Here is a 21,512-nt window from a genome sequence, read left to right as displayed (position 1 = left end):
CAGCATGGTATTGGCACCAATTGGACTCATAGACCAATGGTACAGAATAGAGGACACAGAGACTAACCACAAAATTACAATTATCTTATATTAGACAAAGGTGCCAAAAACATGTATTGGAGAAAAGATAGTATCTTCAACAAATGGTGCTGGGAAAACTGGAAATCCATATACAACAAAATAAAATTAAACCCCTATCTCTCACCATACACAAAACTCAACTCAAAATGGATCAAAGACTTAGGAATGAAATCAGAGACCCTGTGTCTAATAGAAGAAAAAGTAGGCCCTAATCTCCAACATGCGGGATTAGGACCCAACTTCCTTAATAAGACTCCTATATCGCAAGAATTAAAACCAAGAATCAATAAATGGGATAGATTCAAACTAAAAAGTTTCTTCTAGGCAAAAGAAATTATCTGTGAGGTGAATAGAGAGCCTACATCTTGGGAGCAAATTTTTACTCCTCACACATTAGTTAGAGCACTAATCTCTAGGGTATATAAAGAACTCAAAAAGGGGTTGGGGTTGTGGCTCAGGGGTAGAGTGCTCACCTAGCACGTCCAAGACACCCTGGGTTCTATCCTCAGCACCACATTAAAAAAATAAATAAATAAAATAAAGATATTGTGTCCATCTTACAACTAAAAATAAATAATAATAAAAGAAAGGAACTCAAAAAGCTAAACACCAAAAAAAACCCCAAATAACCCAATCAATAAATGGGCCAAGGACCTGAACAGATTCTTCTCAGAAGATGATATACAATCAATCAACAAATACATAAAAAAATGTTCATCACAGCTAGCAATTAGAGAAATGCAAATCAAAACAACTCTAAGATTTCATCTCACTCCAGTCAGAATGGCAGCTATTATGAATACAAACAACAATAAGTGTTAGCGATGATGTGGGGAAAAAGATCCACTGTTGGTGGGATTGCAAACTGGTGCAGCCAATACGGAAAGCAGTATGGAGAAAAAATGATGAGTAAACTTGAACACATATAAATGGAATCAACCCACAATGAAACACAAAGTGAAAAAAGACTTAACAACAAAATGACCACAATCTCAGAAAACTATTAAAGTACTATGCAATACTTCCTGTATGTGGATGTAACTCAGTGGTAGACTGCTTAAAAAAAAAAAAAAGGCACCCTGACTAGCCAACAAATTTTTTATTTGATTAAAACTATGACCCATAGGGCCATCAGACCCCAAGCAGGATAAAAACACCCCTCCCCCCAAAACCCCCCAAAAACCTTACCAAAGTGTTTCAGAGTCAAATTGCTAGAAACTAATGAGAAAAAATTTTTTTAAAAGAAGCCGGAGGGAAGAAGAAACATTACATATAAAAAAGGAAGATAAAAAGACGGGCTGGGGTTGTATAGGCTCAGCAGTAGAGTGCTCGTCTAGCATGTGTGGTGCCCTGGGTTCAGTCCTCAGCACCATATAAAACAAATAAATAAAATAAACGTATTGTGTCCATCTACAACTAAAAAATAAAATAAAATAAAAAAAGAATCACAAGCCAGGCATGGTGGCTCATGCCTGTCTGTAATCCCAGCGGTTTGGAAGGCTAAGGGAGGACTGTAGCCAATTGGTACAGCCAATATGGAAAGCAGTAAGGAGATTCCTTGGAAAATAGGGAATGGAACCACCATTTGACCTAATTATCCCTCTCCTTGGTTTATACCCAAAGGACTTAAAAACAGCATACTATAGGGACAGAGCTACATCAATGTTTATAGCAGCACAATTCATAATAACTAAACTGTGGAACCAATAGATGCCCTTCAGTAAATGAATGGATTAAAAAAAAAAAAAACATGTAGCATATAAACACAGAGTTCAGAGTCAGTCTTAGCAACTTAGGGAGGCCCTAAGCAACTGAGTGAGACCCTGTCTCTAAATACAATATAAAAAAGGGCTGGTGATGTGGCTCAGTAGTTAAGTACCCCTGGGTTCAATCCCGGCACCTAAATAAATAAATAAATAAATAAATAAATAAATACAAATATAAATTTCCTGTCAGAAATAATAAAACTTAGAAGACAATTTAACTAACATATGTGTTTTTAAGAGATTAAAACTCAACATTAAGAAAAGCAGCCAATAAGAAATATTACCAAACAGATAAAAATTCCTTTTGAAAACTATACTTGCCTTTGGATTGTTTGCATCAAAAAGACCAGTTGAAAGTCCAATCAGCAAAGAATTCTTGTTTTTATTCCTTGGTGGTGAATCAGAGTGAGAACGAAGTGGAATGGATTCCTCTGGTAAACACTGAATTGACTGACCTTGAGAGACTAAATTCAATTGTTCAGAATGAACCACTTTTTGGAAAAATGGTTCTGGTTGTATAGATTTATCTATATCACAATTAGAGTGCTGAGAATCATCTATTCCAGGTTCTAGGGTACAAAGGAGAGATTATGTGATCAGTCTGAACAGTACTTAAATAAAGCTTTAAATGATTTTGACAAGGCATAGTATTTAACAAGAATTATATAAAATAAACTCACATCTACTGGGAAAACAAAAAATTTGTGAGTATGCTATCTTCTAAATAATCTTTATTATTATTATTATTATATTGGAAGTCCTAAAATATAGACATAGATCCAAGCAAACGTGAAAAACACACTTAACAGTGGATTAGGTATTCATATTTTTTTCAGTTTATCTTTGTTCTAAGAAGAAAATTACATTTCTCATATTTAAAGTAATACTATTTTTAAAAGACAAAAAATTTATTTAATGTCCTTAGTATATTGGTTTAGTTTTCACAAAGAATTCTTTCCATAAATACTCAATACAATAATTTAATAACTTTTCCTGCCTATTTTGTTATAAAATCCAGGTTTATGAATGCAGATTCCAATGCTTTACACATACTACATTTTAATGCTAAGTGAAGTTAGCCAATCCCAAAAAACCAAATGCTGAATGTTTTCTTTGATATAAGGAGGCTGATTCATAGTGAGATAGGGAGGGGGAGCATGGGAGGAATAGACGGACTCTAGGGCAGAGGGGTTGGAGGGGAAGGGAATTAATGATGGTGGAATGTGATGATCATTATTATCCAATGTACAGCTATGAAGAAACAAATTGGTGTGAATATACTGTGTATACAACCAGAGATATGAAAAATTGTGCTCTATACGTGTAATAAGAATTGTAATGCATTCCGCTGTCATATATAAATAAAAAAATGACTATGATGACTGATAAGGAATGTTCTGTATGTATATATTGCCCAAATGAAACAAGTTGGTGTTAACCTTTCAGAAAGAAATCAGACTAATGCAATGATACTTACCTGTATGACTCTCACTAAAGTGGTCCACATTTCTCAGGATTCCATCCTCAGAAACTTCATTTTGCTGAATGGCTTCCCTATCTTCCAATCTGCCATAAATGGGTACACCAGTTCAAAAACATAGTTTACCAGAAATAAAAGTGCTCTAATATAAAGAAAACAGAACTCAAATTCATTAGCATCCTGTGATCTCTCTTTCAAATATTTTTCTCACTTTTATATATATTTTTTCTTATAAGCATACCATATGTTTCACTTTGTTCAAACTCTATCATTAATCATTCATATACTCTGAGAATTCAAACTGATACAACCCCTGGGAAAAAAAAATAACTGAATTACAAATGCAATTTGTAAAAGTGGAATTGACCCAGCAATAATATTTCTGTATTTTTATCTTACAGATACACAAAAATTTCCTTATGTAAAATATTATTCATTGCAACATTATTTGCAATATTGCTAAATATCTATCAAGCAGAAGATCTGATGAGTTAGAGTATCCATACAGTGAAATACAAAAGAGGAGGAAGTCGTTTTTATGTACTAATATGAAAATATTTCTCATATGTATTAGTGACTAAAAATAAACAAGGTAAAAAATATTACCTTATACTCGTAATTCTATTTAAAAAGGAAGGGTGTATATTTATTTATTTATTTTTAAAGAGAGAGAGAGAGAGAGAGAGAATTTTTTAATATTTATTTTTTAGTTCTCAGCAGACACAACATCTTTGTATGTGGTGCTGAGGATCGAACCCGGGCCGCATGCATGCCAGGCAAGCGCGCTACCGCTTGAGCCACATCTCCAGCCCATATTTTTGTTTACACATACCTAAAATTATCTGAAGGAAAAAAAGAGTGGAAATTGGTTGGATAAAAATAGAGGCAGGCAAGAAATTTTATTATATTTCTTCAAATACTTTATGCACTTGTTAATTTCTGAACCATGTGAATATCTATTAAGAAATTAAATTAGGGCTGGGGTTGTGGCTCAGTGGTAAAGGGCTTGTCTAGAATGTGTGAGGCACTGAGTTTGATTTTCAGCACCACATATAAATAAATAAAGTTCACTGACAATTAAAAGAAATTAAATTATTTTATGGGGTATTGTAATATTAGGATATTAAATTACAATATTAGGTCATTACAGTATTTTTTAAAAGTATTATAAAAGGGTCTTGAAATGTAAGAAAAAAGATACAACATACTTAGTTTCCTTTGTCTCTTTTTCCTCACTAATCCACACATCAGTAACAATACAAGGCAAGCTCCCATCTTTGTTTTTCCTACTTGGTTCTTGTAGAACTTCTGTTTCCAAATCAGGTTCTGCAAAGGAAAAACAGAATAAGAAATGGGTCAAAGCACAGTTTGTTGAAAGAATATGAATAAACATTTAGAAAATATTACTATTTTTAGACTAATATATTAATTATAATAGAAAAATCAAATATTTTATCTGTCAGTCTTTATCTTTGTTATTGTATTAACTCTATTTATTTCTGAAAAGACACATTAATTTTTCAGCCTTTTCACTATAATAAAAATATTCCAAATAAGTATTTTTCATTACAGAAAAATTTTCTCTTTATTAAAATTTTAGTAATATGTAAATTGGTTTAAAGAAGGTATAAAAACTAAGTGAAAGAATATGGACATCTGTGGTAATAAGTATGTAAGAATACATTATGATATCATAGAAGAAATTTAAATCTTAAAATCTTTCAACAATTGGGGCCAAGGCTGTAGCTTAGTGGTAGAGCATTTGCCTTGCATGTGTGAGGCACTGGGTTCGATCCTCAGCACCATATAAAAATAAATAAATAAAATAAAGATAGTATCCATCTACAACTAAAAAAAACATTAAAAAAAATCTTTCAACAACCAAAACAGGGGAAAAAAAAAAAGGAGTAGAACTATTACCTGGATTTTTCTAAGGATACAGAGAACGTAACTGGAGTGCACTAAATTCTCCTACACTTTCAAACAACTAATAACTAGGATGCTGCTTCTGTTGTAGGCCTCCTCTTCTGACACTAAGACCATTTTGACACTCCACCCTCATGGCCTTACTACTTCCCAAAGGCTGCACCTCCAAATACTATCACATTGGGGATTAGATATCAACATGGAATTTTTGAAGAACATACACACACACACACACACACACACACACACACACCATAACAAGTATTAGTAACTATGACTCTAATGAATAAAATTATTTAAGTTACTGTGGTGAATGGTCACAGAATGCAAAGGTCTTTAACATTCTTCTTATCTAGAGTGAGCTGTGTTTCTCTTACTCTTTGATTTTGGTTGGCTCTGTGATTGCCTTGACTAATTGAATACAGTGGGAGTAAAGCTGTGCGAATTTCAGGCTAAATCTTTAAGAGAACTGGCAGCTTCTGCTTGGCATCTGGAAGCCTAAGCCATCATGAAAGAAATTCAACAACTTTGGAAAAACCATATGGCAATGCTCTAAGATTAAAATGAAGAAAGGGGACCCAACTGAGCCCCACCAAGAAGACAGGCACAAGAACAATGTCTTCTTGCACCTTTCAGATAAGCCCAGCTGATGGTTGAACACCAGTGAATGATATCAGTTGATGCCACATGGAGCAGAAGAACCTTCCCAATTCCTGACTCATAAATGTATGAGATAAAATAAAATAGCTGTTTTAAGCTAAGTTTTAGGAATAATTTGTGTTATAGCAATTGAAACAACTACATATCTGAAAGTTGGTGCAGATATAAAAGCTTATAAAGTGCACTGGCTTTGGGGCTCAGCAGCAGGCATAAGTTGGAAGGGCTTCATAAAGACTGCTGATGGGAGACTGACCAGTAGAAAAATGCTAGTGGAGGCTGGAGAAAAAGGGATTCTTGCTACACAGAAATAGGAAACTTGGTACCTACAATAATAAGGAGGATAGAAAAGAAACTTTATGGATTTGGTGACCTAATTAAGGAGCTAGCTATCAATGCTGAACATTGAAGGTACTAGCTAACTTCTGCTACCAGCCTTATCAGAGTAGAAGATAACAGCTTAATTGAAGAAAAAAAACTCTTTAAATTATGAACAGATTTTAGAAGAGATACAGAGGGCCCAGAATAATTCCTTTCAGGTAGCAAAAGCATTTCAAAGGAAGACATAACCTCATGACGAAGAGTTAATATAGGGCAGTAAAATGTGGCCTCATGGCAAAGAAGAAGTCAAGGGTAAGACCATAAGCTCTTCTGTTTTGGCACAGGAATATTAAGACATACCTTACAGACCCTTTTTGCTGCACAAAAGGATTTATAAAGACTAAAGAGTACTGTCTCAGAGCAACTTCATAGACAAAAAAAAGTTCTACTTGTGTATGCACACCAGCTCAGACTGAAAGGAACAACTGTTCAGAAAAGAACCCTTGAGGGGGCTGGGGATATAGCTCAGTTGGTAGAGTGCCTGCCTCCTATGAACAAGGGCCTGGGTTGTATCCCCAGCACTACCAAAAAAAAGGTCCTTGAGGGCATCAGTGTTTGGTGCCATGAAAGCGGGCTAACAGTACTTCTGGCCGGATGTCAGAATTTCCATCAAACCAATGGCAACTATGTGCTTCCCATCTTCCCTGGTTTTGAAAACAAGTCTTTAGGCCTGTCTCACCATTTAATATTGATATGTAGAAGGCAATTAAATTGACTTTTTAACTTACAGGTCTCCAGATTGAGAATACTTGAGGAATGGTACCCAAGAAAACTCAACATAGGGGCCTGACTCTTCTAGCATCACCCTTTGGCTCTGAGCTGTCATAATGAGACGAGGTGTTGAGAGGGCTGAGCATATTTTAAACATGGGAAGAATGTAAAAATTTGAAGGCAGAGGGCAGACTACGGCAGATTAAATATGGCTACAAATTCTTTAAAATTCTTTGAGAAGTGATTCCTGTTTCCCCTGTGCTGGTTTTGACCAAGGGAGCATGACAGAAGTGATATTGTGCCAATTCTCTGACTAGCTTTTCAGAGAACAAGCAGCTTTCACCTCAGCATCTGTGAGATGGCTGCAAATTCTTTAACACTCTTCCCTTGGGAAGTGGGTCCTGCTTCTCTCTCTTTGAATCTAGCTCTGGGCCCTTGAAAACAAGTCAGACTATCTTACTAGAAAGAGTCACAGAATGGCTCTGAGATTCCATGGAAAGGGAGGGAGGCCCATCTTAATTCAGCCTTCTAGCTGCACCTTACAAGACAGCAGTAAAGCCATCTTGGATCCTTTAGATGGCCTCACTGCCAGCTGAATACCATACCAAGCGATCTTTCAAATAAGGGAACACGAATTGGAAAAAATCATCTGAGCCAAGCTTTAATTCAATCTCTGACACATAAGATAATAAACCATGGCCAGTATAAAATAAAAGTATAAAAACAGCAAACTTAATTTGAGGTGAATTATCCAAACATATACACGAATCTCGATGATCTGTTTATAAAAAAGAGATTTAAGTATGAGTAAATCAAATCTAGCTTATTTTGAGGTATTAAAACATACCTTCTATATTTCCTTCTGGTTTCATTGATATCTGTGGAGATGTCTCACTAAACTTAGGACTTTTTGTATCGATGGAAGAGTCAACAGAAGCTGATGGATTTATTTCATGTGAAACACACTGTATTGTTTCTTCTCCAATAATTAAGGGTGTGTATTTTTCTCCTTCAGAAGAAATCTCTGTAGAAACAAAAAATGAATGCTCTCAAAATGATTTGAATTTTATTTGTTATAACTTTTAGAGCCAGGTTAAAAAATGCATTCTTCCAATAGGTACGTATTAGTTAAGTTCTGCTATTGACTAGAAATTAATAAATGATAAGATATATGACGGTCAAATTTTATTTCAATTGTATATGATTTCTAGGGTGGTTAACAAGGTTGACATTCTTTTTTTTTGTTTTTTGGGTGAAGTAAATACATGTATATCAGAATAGCATTTTAAAAATTAACTAATTGTTTTTGTTCATATGTAAAACTACTAGTTACTTTTAATTGCTCGGAAGCTCTTTATACTGTCAACTCATGGCAGGAGAGAATGGATTTATCACATATTAACTTATTGCAGTTATCTACCCTCAAGGTATTCTTCTTCATTGAATGAACATTTTACTTTCTGACTCACCATCTTTCCAATACTAATGCTGTCATAACTAATTAGACAATGTCTATATTTGCAACAACAATCCTTCCAATATCTACACATAGTTCGCTGAATTTCACTGTACCTCTATCTTCACTCTAGTTTGGTCACTCCATCGGTCAAATCAAGGAGATTTTATCATAAATTACAGTTCCTGAGAATTTCCAGTTTTAAGTTCTACACTCTCCAGTCTCTAATATTCTATTTTTGTAGTTATCTCCCTCAACTACTCCAACTCTGAAAATATTTTTACCCTGCAATTGCCTACAATGCACTGATCCTGCCACATCTTCCTTCTCCATCATCCCCATTAAGATCCATTTAAAGGTCATCATTACAATTATTTTTTTTTGCATACACCCTCAACTCATTGTACTCACTTTATTGTACTCAAGTGGCAAAAAACCCATTTCCACATATATGCATTTGTGGGCCTACCATATCTGCAACACCTGGCTGAAATGCTTGGAGAACATGAGAAATCCATGCTCATTGGCCTCAGTTTTAATTTATCATTCTACATATGGTTTAGATATTGTTTTGAAGACTCAAGTATTGAAAACCTTCAGAGGTAAGTGTTAAGGTGGTTAAAGGTTAAATGGTGGTGGGACCTATAGACGTAAAGGCTAAGGGGAGGTCACTGAGGGTGCTGCCTCTGGAAGGAATTGGTGTGGTATGCCTGATATCCATGTCAACATAGTTCTTTCTTAATTTTTTTTTAATTTGTTATTTTTAGTTATTTTAGTTATTTTTAGTTATGCATGACAGTAGAACGTATTTTGACATATTAAACATACGTGGAGTATAACTTCCCATTTTGTGGTTGTACATGATATAGAGATACACTGGTCATGTATTCATATATGAACATATTCATAATGTTAATTTTTTGTTAATTCATAATTTTCACTTCATTCTATGGTCTTTCATATTCCCATCACCCTCTCTTCCCTTCATTCCCCTATCAAAGGGGAATGAATAAAATAATCAATAAAATCTAATGAACTTCTATTCTTCCCTCACCACCACCCTTATTGTGTATTAGCATCCGCATATCAGAGAGACCATTAGACTGTTGGTTTTTTGGGATTGGTTTATTTCATTTAGCATAATATTCTCCAGCTCCATCCATTTACCAGCAAATGCCATAATTTCATTCTTCTTTATGGCTGAGTAATATTCCATATATATATATATGTGTGTGTGTGTGTGTGTATATATATAATCTCACATTTTCTTTATCCATTCATCTGTTAAAGGGCACCTATACTTTTGTGAATTGACCTGCTATAAATACTGATGTGGCTACCTCACAATAGTATCTTGATTTTTAAATTACTTGGGTACACGTTGAAGAGTGGGTTAACTGGGTCAAATGGTGGTTCCATTCCAAGTTTTATGAGGAATCTCTTTTATTTTTATGAGAAATCTCTGCTTTCCAGAGTGGTTGTACCAATTGTCCAACCAGCAACGGATGAGTGTACTCGTTTCTGCACATCCAATTTACTGTTGACGGTATTCTTGATTACTGCCAATCTGCTAGGAATGAGAGGGAATCTCAGTGTAGTTTCAATTTGCATTTTTCTAATTGATAGATGTTGCACTTTTTTTTTCATATATTTGTATTTCTTCTGTGAAGTGTCTTTTCAGTGCCTTTTCCCATTTATTGACTAGGCTACTTGTTCTTTTGGTGTTAAGGTTTTTGAGTCCTTTATATATCCTAGAGATTAATGCTCTATCTGAGGTCCAGGTGGCAAAGATTTTCTCAGATTCTGGAGGCTCTCTTGTCATGTTCTTGATTGTTTCATTTGATGTGAAGAAGCTTTTTAGTTTGATAACATCCCATTTATTGATTCTTGATTTTACTTCTTGTGCGCTTCAAGTCTTGTTGAGAAGTTGGTGCCTAAGCTGATATGATGGAAAGTTGGGCCTATATAATCTAGTAGGAGCAGGTTCTCTGGTCTAATGGCCAGGGCCTCAATCCACTTTTGAGTTTTGTGCAGAGTGAGAAATAGGGGTCTAATTTCATTTTGCTACATTCAGACTTCCAGTTTTCCCAGAATCATATGTTGAAGAGGCTATCTTTTCTCTAAAATATGTTTATGGCATCTTTTTTTAGTATGAGATAACTGTATTGTGGGTATGAGTCTGTGTCTTCTATTCTGTTTCATTGGTTTTCATGTCTATTTTGGTTCAAAAACCACACTGTTTGTAGCTCTGTAGTATAATTTAAGGTCTGGTATAGGGCATGGTTGCCTGCTTCCTGGTCTTGAGGCGGCACATGTAGCTGGGATGGCTTCTGGTGATCAGCCAGGAGGCGCTGCTGTGGGGGGTGATGGAGGAGGCGGACCACATCCAGGATAGGTCCAGGACTCTTCCGCCTTCTTCGACAGCTCATTCCTTCCCTTACAGACTATGGGATGGGTGTACACGTGAACTTGCTCCACCCCTCTGACCTTTATTCTGATTGGCTCCTGTGCAGTATATAAGCTGTGTGTACTTCCTCATTAAACGAAATCCTGCTTTGACTGTTCTCCCTGGCACTTCTGATTGTCCTCTGGCGAGGGAGGGCTGGGTGTGGGTGGCCAGTCGACCTTTACCTTTCTTGGCTTGTCCTGGTCGGGGCGTGCTTTCCCTGCTTCTCCTGCAGGTCAGGAGGAGATGGGGGGCTAAAAACCCCGACAGTTTGGTATTATGATGCCTCTTGTTTCACTTTTCTTGCTAAGGATTGCTTTGGCTATTCTGAGTCTCTTATTTTTCCAAATGAATTTCAAGACTGTTATTTCTATTTCTGTGAAGATTGTCATTGGGATTTTAATAGGAATTGCAATAGATCCTTATAAGGCTTTTTCTAGTATGGCCACTTTGACAATATTAATTCGGCTTATTCAAGAACTTAGATCTGTCCATCTTCTAAGATCTTAATCAATGTCTTTCTTTAGTAGACTATGATTTTCATTGTAGAGTTCTTTCACCTCTTTTGATTGATTCCTATATATTTTATTTTTTCGAGACTATTATGAATGGGATAGTTTTATTAATTTCTCTTTCAGTTGATTCATCACTCATATATAGAACACAATTGATTTATGGGTGTTAATTTTATATCCTGTACTATGCTGAATGAATTTAGGAGTTCTAGAAACTTTCTGGTTATTTTTTTGGGGGGGTCTTCTAAATATAGAATCATGTCATCAGCAAATAGGGATAGTTTGAGTTCTTCTTTTCCAATTCATAGCCCTTTAATTTCTTTCTACTTTCTAATTGCTCTGGCTAGGGTTTCAAAAACTATGTTGAATAGAAGTGGTGAAACATGGCATCCCTGCCTTGTACCAGTTTTTAAAGGGAATGTTTTCAATTATTTTTTTCATTTAGACTGATGTTGGCCTTGGGTTTAACATATATATCTTTTACAATGTTTAGGTATATTATTACTATTCCTAGTTCTTCTAGTGTTTGGAGCAAGAATGGATGCTGAATTTTGTCAAATGATTTTTCTGCATCTATTGAGATAACCATGTGATTCTTACCTTCAAAGTCTATTGATGTGATGAATTATGTTTATTGATTTCCAGATGTTGAATCAACCTTGCTTCCCTGGAATGAACCCCACCTGATTATGGTGCACTATCTTTTTAAATGCAATTTGCCAGTATTTTCTTAAAATTTTTAAAATCTATGTTCATCAGGGATATTGGTCTGAAGTTTTCTTTCCTTATACCAGCATTGTAGAACAAGTTTGGAAGGGTCCCTCTTTTTCCATTTCATGGAATAATTTGAGGAAGATTGGTGTTAGTTCTTTGAAGGTCTGGTAGAACATGGCTGAGAATCTGGTCCTGAGGTTTTCTTTGTTGGTAAGCTTCTGATAGTGTTTTCAATTTCACCGTTTGAAATTGATCTGTTTAAATTTTCTATATCCCCCTGATTCAATTTGGGTGGATATAGGTCTCTCAAAATTTGTTGATTATCTTCATGATTTTCTATTTCATTTGAGTATAGATTTTCAGAGTAGTTTTTGATGAATGTCGGCATTTCAATGGTGTCTGTTGTGGTATTTACGTTTTCATCACACATTTTAGAAATTTGAGATTACACTCTCTTTCTCCTTGTTAACCTGGCTAAGGATTTGTCAATTTTATTTATTTTTTCAACCAACCAACTCTTTCTTTGGTCAGTTTTTTTAAATTGCTCTGTTTGTTTTGTTTCAAGTTCTTTTGATTTCAGCTCTGATTTTAATTATTTCCCATCTTCTACTGCTTTGGGTGTTGATTTGTTCCTCTTTTTCTAGAGCTTTGAGATGTAATGTTAGGTTACTTATGTGGTGATTTTCTACTCGTTTAATGAGTGAACTCAATGCAAGGAACTTTCCTCTTATAACTGCATTCACAGTGTCCCAGAGATTTCGATGTTTTTTGCTATTCTCATTTGCCTCTAAGTATTTTTATTTTTTGATTTCATTTCTGATTTCTTCTGGTATACATTGGTCACTCAATAGCATATTGTTTAGTCTCCAGGAGTTAGAGTAGCTTCTATTTTTTATTTTATTGTTGATTTCTAGTTTCATTCCATTATGATCATATAAAATGCAAGGTATTATCTCTATTTTTTTTTATTACCTAAGAGTTGCTTTGTGGCCTAAGATATGATCTATTTTAGAGAAGAATCTGTGTGCGGCTGAGAAGAAAATGTATTCAGTCATTGATGGATGAAATATTCTATATATGTCTGTTGAGTCTAAATTATTAGTTGTGGTTTTTAGTTCTATAGCTTCTTTAGTCAGTTTTTGTTTGAAGGATCTATCCAACGATGAGAAGTATGTTAAAGTCACCCAGTATTATTGTGTTGTGGTCTATTTGGTTTTGAAATTGAGAAGAGTTTGTTTGATGTACGTAGATTCTCCATTGTTTGGGGCATAAATATTCACTATTGTTACATCTTGTTGGTGTATAGTTCCCTTCAGCAATATGAAATGGCCTTCTTTGTCCCTTCTGATTAATTTAATTTTGATTTGAAACCCACTTTATCTGATATGAAGACAGAAACCTCTGTTTGTTTACAACATCCGTGTCAGTCTGTGTATGTCTTTGTCTGTGAGGTGAGTAGTCTCTAGGAAACAGCACATTGTTGGGTCTTGTTTTTTAATTCAGTCTGCCAGTCTATGTCTTTTGATTGATGAGTTCAGGCCATTTACATTCAATGTTATTATTGAAAAATGGTTTTTATTCCCTGTCATTTTATTTCTGGTTTTTATTTGAATTAGTTTCTCCTTTGATTGGCTATTCTTCTAGTGTAGTTCCTCCCTTTGCCGGTTTTCTCTTTTATTTTTCATTTCTTCATCAAGAAATATTTTGCTAAGAGTGTTCTGTAGTGAAGCCTTTCTATTTGTGAATTATTTTAACTTTTGTTTACCATGGAAGGTTTTAATTTCATTGTCAGTTCTGAGTCTTGATATTTTGGGTTATAATATTCTTGGTTGACGTTCATTTTCTTGCAGAGATAGGTATATGTTAATCCATGACCGCCTAACTGGGTTAGAAGACAGCTGAGATCAGATTGGTTTTGCCTCTAAAAGTAACCTGTCATTTTTTTTCTGGCAACCTTTAAAGTTCTGCCCTTATTCTGTGTGCTGTGCATTTTCATAATAATGTGTCTTGGTGTGGGTCTGTTGTGATTTTGTACATTTGGTGTCCTGTAAGCCTCCTGTGTTTGATTTTCCATTTCATCCTTAAGGTTTTAGAAATTTTCAGATATTATTTCACTGAAAAGATTATGCATTCCTTTGGTCTATATCTTCAGGCCTTCCATCTATCCCAATAAATCTTAAATTTGGTCTTTTCACATTATTTCATATTTCTTAGAATTTCTGTTCATGATCTATTAACACCTTTCCTTCATGGTCAACTTTATTTTCTAGAGTATATATTGTGTCTTCATTGCCTGAAACTCTGGCTCACAATTCATTTGGTGTGCTGATGATGCCTTCCAATAAATTTTCCATATGGTTTATTGATTCCTTCATTTTGAGGATTTCTGCTTGGTGTATTTTTTTTCCCCCCAGAATCTCTCTCTCTTTATTCAAGTAATCTTTTGCTTCCTATATTTTCTCCCTTACATCATCTTTTCCCTCACAGATCAGTTTAACTCTGAACATTCTAAACTGCTTCTCTTACATTTCTTCAACTCTAGGGCCCAGCAATTTTTAGTCCACGCTGGAAGTAGAAAATCTAGATAACTTTGGGTTTGCAAATGACTTATTTTAGATACAACACCTAACATATGACCTGAAAGAGGAGGAATTGTTAAGGTAGAGTTCACTAAATTGAACAATGTGTGCTACATTAGACAATGAGGAGATAAAGCCACAAGCATGGGAAAAAATATATATTTGTACTGTTGTCTTTTGCAAAGTATTCAAGAAACTATTAAAGGTCAACAACAAAACTAACAATTAAAACATGGTAAAAAATTGTAACAGATAACTTACCAAAGAAGATAAACAAATAACAAATAAGCATATGTCAAGAAGCATACAAAAAAGGTGTTCAGCATCATATATCATTATGGAATTGGATTTAAACACCAACAAGATACCAGTACACACAAATTTAAATGCCTCAAATCCAAAATACTGACAACAGCAAATATTGGAGAGAATGTCAAGTAAGAGGATCTCTTATTGCTGGTAGGAAAAGTTGCATGATTTGTTAAAAAACTGAACATGTTCTAACCATATGATCCAACAATCAAGTTCCTTCATATATTTACCCATACGAGTTGAAAACTATGTATATACAGAGACCTGCACATGAATGTTTATATCATCTTTATTTATAATATAAACATTCATGATTATTTATAACAATCTTCTTTATTTATCATTGTCCAAACTTGGAATCAACCAAGATGTCCTTCTCTAGGTAAATGGATAAGTAAACTGTAGCACATCCATACAATGTCATAAAGAAATGAACTATAAGACAAAAAGTTATGGAAGAACCTTCAGGGCATATTACTGAGAGAATCCATTCTGAAAAATGCTACATATTGCATGATTCCAACTACATGACATTCTGGAAGAGACAAAACTATGCAGCCAGTAAAATGATCAAACAGAGGACAGAGATGGGGTATAAACAGGTAGAGCACTGAAGACTTTTAGAGCAGTATATTTTGTATGATTCTATAATGGTGGATCCATGGCACTCTTCATTTGTCAAAAAAACCATAGAAATTACAACAGGAACAGCAAATCCTAATGTAAGCTATGCATTCTGACAATAAATATGTCAATATTGGCTCATCAAATGTAATAAATGTTACAGCTGTGGTGTGGGATGTTTATGGTGGGAAGGCTGAGCATATGTGGGAGAAAGGGGTATTCATCAGAAATCTCTGTACTTTCTATTCAATTTTGCTGCAAACATAAAACTGTTCTAAAAAAACGTATATTAAAATTTAAAAAGACAGCTGATATAAAAATATTGGACTTTTGAAAACTACTGGACTTTAAGAAAACAGTTGGACTTTTTCTAGGAAGAAAATAAAGATACTCTTTGAATATTTGAGAAAAAAGACTAAGTCACTTATCCAGGAAAGAAAATAATACTGTCTATGGACTTTCTGACTGAAATGCTTTATGCCAGAATATAGTGATGTCATATATTAAAGATAATAAATTTTAAAAAGTCAAGGATTTTATATTTATTCAAACTGATCTTCAAGAACAAGGCTGTAAGACAAACTTAGGGACAAAACACCAAGATCTCTGGGGTATAGTGTTCACAGTAGTCCTTCCTACATAATCAATTACAAAGAGAGCTTCAGAGACTCAAAATGACAAAAGACACTGACAAAACAATTAGAAGACTACAGAACATCACAGTCTCTCTTTTAATTCAAAAAACAATCTTTGATGATAGTGCTTCTAATCTACATAGGGAGAAACTGAATGTCTATGTTAAAGGAACTTACCCATGATTGCTTAGCAACTGACAGAGCCAGAATCAGAACCACAGCCCATACTTTTTCCACACAAAGCTGAGAAAGCTGGGGCTCTCACAAATGCATTAACCACACCTCTGTGTCTTTGCATATACTGGCACTAAATATTGTTCTTTTAAAAAAATTTCTTTGATTTAGCTCAAAATAACTTGCTTTCTCTGTGGATTTTCCTAATCCAAAAGGGCCAATATATTATTGTTAGTCCAACTGTATTAAAGTTTCCTCCTCTGTGGCCCCAGAACATGTCATATATAACATTTTAACACAGACTCTGACACATGTTATATTTACGATGCCAAGAATTCTCACTTTTTTGTCTTAAAATCCCAGTACAGAGCATATTCTTCTGAGTAAATGTAGTTGGGGAAAAAATAAAAAAAGAGAGCAGCTAACAAGCCTGACTTTTCAAGATAAAGTTACTTACTTAAACATCTGTGAAGTACCTTTGAACACTGTGCATCCTTTTTATTCTTGCCCTTTTCATGTAGTGTTATAATTTATTTGTTTTCATTTTTTCTATCCTCTTGAGCTCAAATATGAATTTTTATTTCTTTGTGAATTCACCATATCACACATAATAGTGTGGACAGCTAATAAGTGTTCAATAAATAGTTGAAGAGCTAAATTTTAAAAAGTCAGACAAATAGTAAGCTATTCCTGTAGATAGATAATGGTGAACATGGAGAATGAAAGCCCTATTTTAGGCTGCTTAAGTTTTATTGTACATCAAATTATATACATTTAAGTAATAAAAATTTATATGAGAAATCAGAATCTGATATTTTTAAAGAAATATTTCTAAAGGGCATGAACATATATAGGACTTTCAGACTATAAAAAGATTTGACATTTTTATCATTATTTAAGAAAGTCTTTATATCCTGGAGACATTTGTATGCTGGAATAAAGCCTGAGGCATTATGAAAATCGGGCCAGAATAAGGTGTATTAAATTATTAGAATTTTTGTTTTTGATAGTGTTAGCATACAACTACACATTTTCCTGAGGAGTTTAAACAAATTAATTACAAATTAATTATAGGTCTATACACTTTGTGTTTTTGCTCTTTATCCAAACAAATAATTATACTAACTCTTCTTTATTCAAAGTGTTTTCCCCTTAATATAAAAAAATTAAAATGATTAATTGCTAAGAGATGCATCCTTAATAAGAAAATAGCAACCTACTTTTGCCCCTTCAGTAACATGTGCATAGGCTCATTTCACTAATTCTCAGCATCTAACTAATGCCATTACAGAACATGTCAATAGACTTATCTCCTTGAGCTTCAGAATGAGTTTCACTATAAATTTTAGGGAGAGACAAAGATCAACAGAGAAAAACAGCACAAAAATTCACACACACACATACACACACACACACACACACACTCACACCTGGACATACTTTTCCAAAAAGGAAAACTACGTTCAACATACTTATCATGTGGACAAGCTGTTTAATTTGAAAACACTTGTTATATATATAGAAACTATTCCTTATGTATAATTGTAATACCAAATCCCATAAGACTCATAGATCATGAAAGTTTTCCTTCTGCCTCATAACTCTCCCTCCCCACTCCTAGAATAATGTCTATCATTACTACTACTGATCTTTTCATCAAATGAATTCCTGAATCTACATCAAAACATAAACCATTCATCTTTAAAATTGCTCCTATATTTTTCTTCATGGAAAACATTGTTCTGATATTTCCAGCTTCCCCATGAAATTTTCTATTCCTTTTTTTTTTTTTTTTTTTTTAACGATAGGGTCTTTCTATGTTACCCAGGCTTGTCTCAAATGCACAATCCTCTTGAGTAGCTGAACCAACAGGCATGCACTACTGTGTGCCCAGTTTCCTATTTCTTTTATCTTTAGATCCTGTTCAGGCCACAGGAGTCAAAACTCATGACACTACCATGTAGTATATCAATTCCCCAGAAAATTAAATCATTCTCTGTATTAGTGAAATATTATTACAACCAAAAAATGATCCATTTCAAATAATTCACTTTAAATGGAAACATCTTAAAGCATACAATTCAATTTTTAATATTACTTCTAGTATAGAAAAACAACTACTTTCTGCTTACCACTTTTAATAGTTGTATTTTCTAATAATTCTGTCTGGAGTTGTAGTTCTGCCTCTCCAAGTATCTTCAGAACTGAATCTGCAGGGCTTTTACCCCAGACTTTTCTTGGAGATCCACTAGGTTCTATTTTAACAACTTCTCCCACTGTATGCTCTATAAAAAAAAAAAATACAAAGAAGTAATTTTCAATGATAGAAATAATAAATCTGCACTGGCAGATTTGGTGTCTTTTATCTAAGTGATTGTTTAAGGAGAAAAAATTATATCCAAAAGATATCAGAGAATAAATATTAAGATACATATGCTTGTGGATTAAAAGTAGAAAAAGTATTTCTAGTAAAATTTGTTATATTTTATATACCATTGGACACTTTTTGATAATAACAATTTGGCGTAAACTATTTTAATAAAATTTAGTGAAGCGGGCCAGGGTTGTGGCTCAGTGGTAGAGCACTTGCCTAGCATACTGGGTTTGATCCCTGCATCACATAAAAATAATAAAATAAAATAAAGGTATTGTGTCCATCTACAGCTAAGAAAAAATATTTTAAAAATTTAAAAAATTAGTGAAGCATTAACTAGAAAATTATCTACTGAAGTCTGAGTCATTGGAACATTTAGTAGTAAAACATAAAGCCTATAGGTACCAAGGAGTAATACACAAGATACAATATATTATGGGGCATAAGTTATACAACCTTTCAATTGTAAACTATATGGTTCATACAGTTTCTTTGGTACCAGTTCCATGAAAGTAAGTATATGAAAAATAGCAGGTAATATTCAGTTTTGTACAACCAACAAACATGACTCCAATTAGGAGTTAATTTTTAAAAGGATGATTAAACAGATAACGCAGAAACAGATCCATACCTTTAAAGTCATCTGATTTTTTTTTTCTAAAAGTATTTTTTTTTTAGTTGTAGTTGGACACAATACCTTTATTTTATTTATTTACTTTTATGTGGTGCTGAGGATTGAACCCAGGGCCTCGCACATGCTAGGCAAGTGCTTTACCGCTGAACCACAACCCCAGCCCCAGTCATCTGATGTTTGACAAAGATGCCAAAACAATGCAACTGAGTGGAAAGAATCTTTAAGAAACAATACAATTGAATGTATATAAGAAAAAAAAAGAATATAAAGTTCAACCCTGTAAATGCATGGAGAGAAAACTCAGGTGGACTCAGTGGTCTCTCTAAGATGAGAATACAGAGCCTAGGGAGGCCAAAGTGGCTAATGTTTGCAAGATAGTAGTGATGAAGAATAGAAAGTTACACAGAAAGAGAACTCAGGAAAATTGTAAAAAGCCATTTCAAGTTTTTAGCTGAGCACTAATAAGCACATCAGTATATCATTTGTAAGAAAATTACTGGTGTCCAGAGAAAAGACCCAAAAGGAGTAGAGGGAATAATACTTTGGAGTTTACACAGGGCCAGAAATAGTTCTTATTTCTAAGCAGGAAAAGAAATACTTACAATTCACAAGGCATCAGGCAAATTATTAAGAAAGGTTGTTGACTTAGCTAAGGCAAGATTAGCAATAGACTAAACACTGCTCTGTTTCACTTAACAAAGCTTAAAAGCAAGATCTAAATGGGTCAAGTTATTCACAAGTAAGTAAATTGCGTCCCAAAACAAAGGTCAAGAATATTTATAGGAACCCAAAAACATATGTACCATAGATTGAAGTTTATAAGGCTTGGCCCCCCAAAATCACCCTAGCAGAATACAACCTGTGATAAAAGAAAAAAAATAAAGCTGAACAATTGAAACGAACCGTATTAATGGACAAGAACATTTATAATTGTCATTATAGCTGAATTCCGTATGTTCAACAATATAAAGAAAAGACTGGCCATGGTAATTCAAAATAAGGAAAATATTAACAAAGATAAAGGAAAAAAGAAAAAGAAAAACAAGGACAACAACAACAAAAACCCAAACCTGGAACAGCTAAATGCTCCCAAATTTTCCAAATTTGATGAAAACTATAAACTCATAAATCCAAGAAGAACAACAAAACTCAAGCAAAACAAACATGATGAAAATGACATCAAGGGCATCATATTCAAATTCACTACAAACAAGGTTACAGGGAAAATCAGAAAAGCAGGGGAAAGAAAAGACAATATATAAGAATAAGAGATAATTTCCCATCACAAGTAATACAGACAGTGGGGAACAAAAATAAAGTATTTAAAAATTAGAATATTTGCAAAATAAAGGAAAAATATAAGTTTTTACAAACACATAAAAACCAGAACAATTCATCACTAGCAGGACTACACAGTAAGAGGTCTTAAAGGGAGTATTACAGGACCATATTAATGGACAAGAACATTTATAATTGTCATTATAGCTGAATTCCATATGTTCAACAACCTAGAGAAAAGACTGGCCACGGACAGAAATTTGTCCTACACAAAAGAATAAAGAATAATGGAAATGGTGAGATTATGATAGATGAAAACAACCTTTTCTCAGTAATTATTATTTAAATTGCTTCAAAGGATAGATGACTTTGAGATATTATGGGATATGTAGCATAAGTAAAAAAACCAAACAAACAAAAAACAAAAATCCAAAACAATAGCACAAAAGTTGGGAGGGAATAAATTTAAGAATATTGTTGTGATGTTCTTACATTACACTTGAAGTATACTAAATCACTTGAAATTAGATTGTGATTTCAAGGTACTACTACCTCTAAAATAAACATTAAATAGAACAATGAGCTAGAGGTAATAAATCAATGATAAAATGGAATGACAAAAATATATTCAACTTGTAAAAAATTCACGAGCAAAGAAGAGGAAAAAGGAATAGGGAAGAAAAATAGAAGGTCCAAACAGAAAACAAATAACAAAATGGTACACTTAACGTTCTATTGCTTGTAAGTAGTGTAAAAACACCATTAAAGG

At 33.9% G+C, this 21,512-nt stretch overlaps 1 protein-coding gene across 1 annotated transcript in view; it reads right to left on the bottom strand.

Annotated features, from left to right (window-relative positions):
• The window catches only part of Nek1 (NIMA related kinase 1), a 161,886-nt gene that overhangs the window by 27,696 nt on the left and 112,678 nt on the right, over window positions 1–21,512 (bottom strand). Inside the window, exons 24-28 of the mRNA XM_048791768.1 lie at window positions 18,590–18,742; window positions 7,850–8,026; window positions 4,536–4,653; window positions 3,325–3,413; window positions 2,169–2,416 (exon numbers count right to left, since the gene is read on the bottom strand). Coding sequence (XP_048647725.1) covers window positions 2,169–2,416; window positions 3,325–3,413; window positions 4,536–4,653; window positions 7,850–8,026; window positions 18,590–18,742 — 785 coding nt within the window. The remainder of the gene's footprint in view (window positions 1–2,168; window positions 2,417–3,324; window positions 3,414–4,535; window positions 4,654–7,849; window positions 8,027–18,589; window positions 18,743–21,512) is intronic.

Source organism: Marmota marmota, unplaced genomic scaffold (genome assembly GCF_001458135.2).
Source record: "Marmota marmota marmota unplaced genomic scaffold, marMar, whole genome shotgun sequence".
Classification (NCBI taxonomy): Eukaryota; Metazoa; Chordata; class Mammalia; order Rodentia; family Sciuridae; genus Marmota; species Marmota marmota.
The sequence above is the reverse complement of the archived record's forward strand: the minus strand, read 5'-3'. Positions and strand labels throughout refer to the sequence as shown.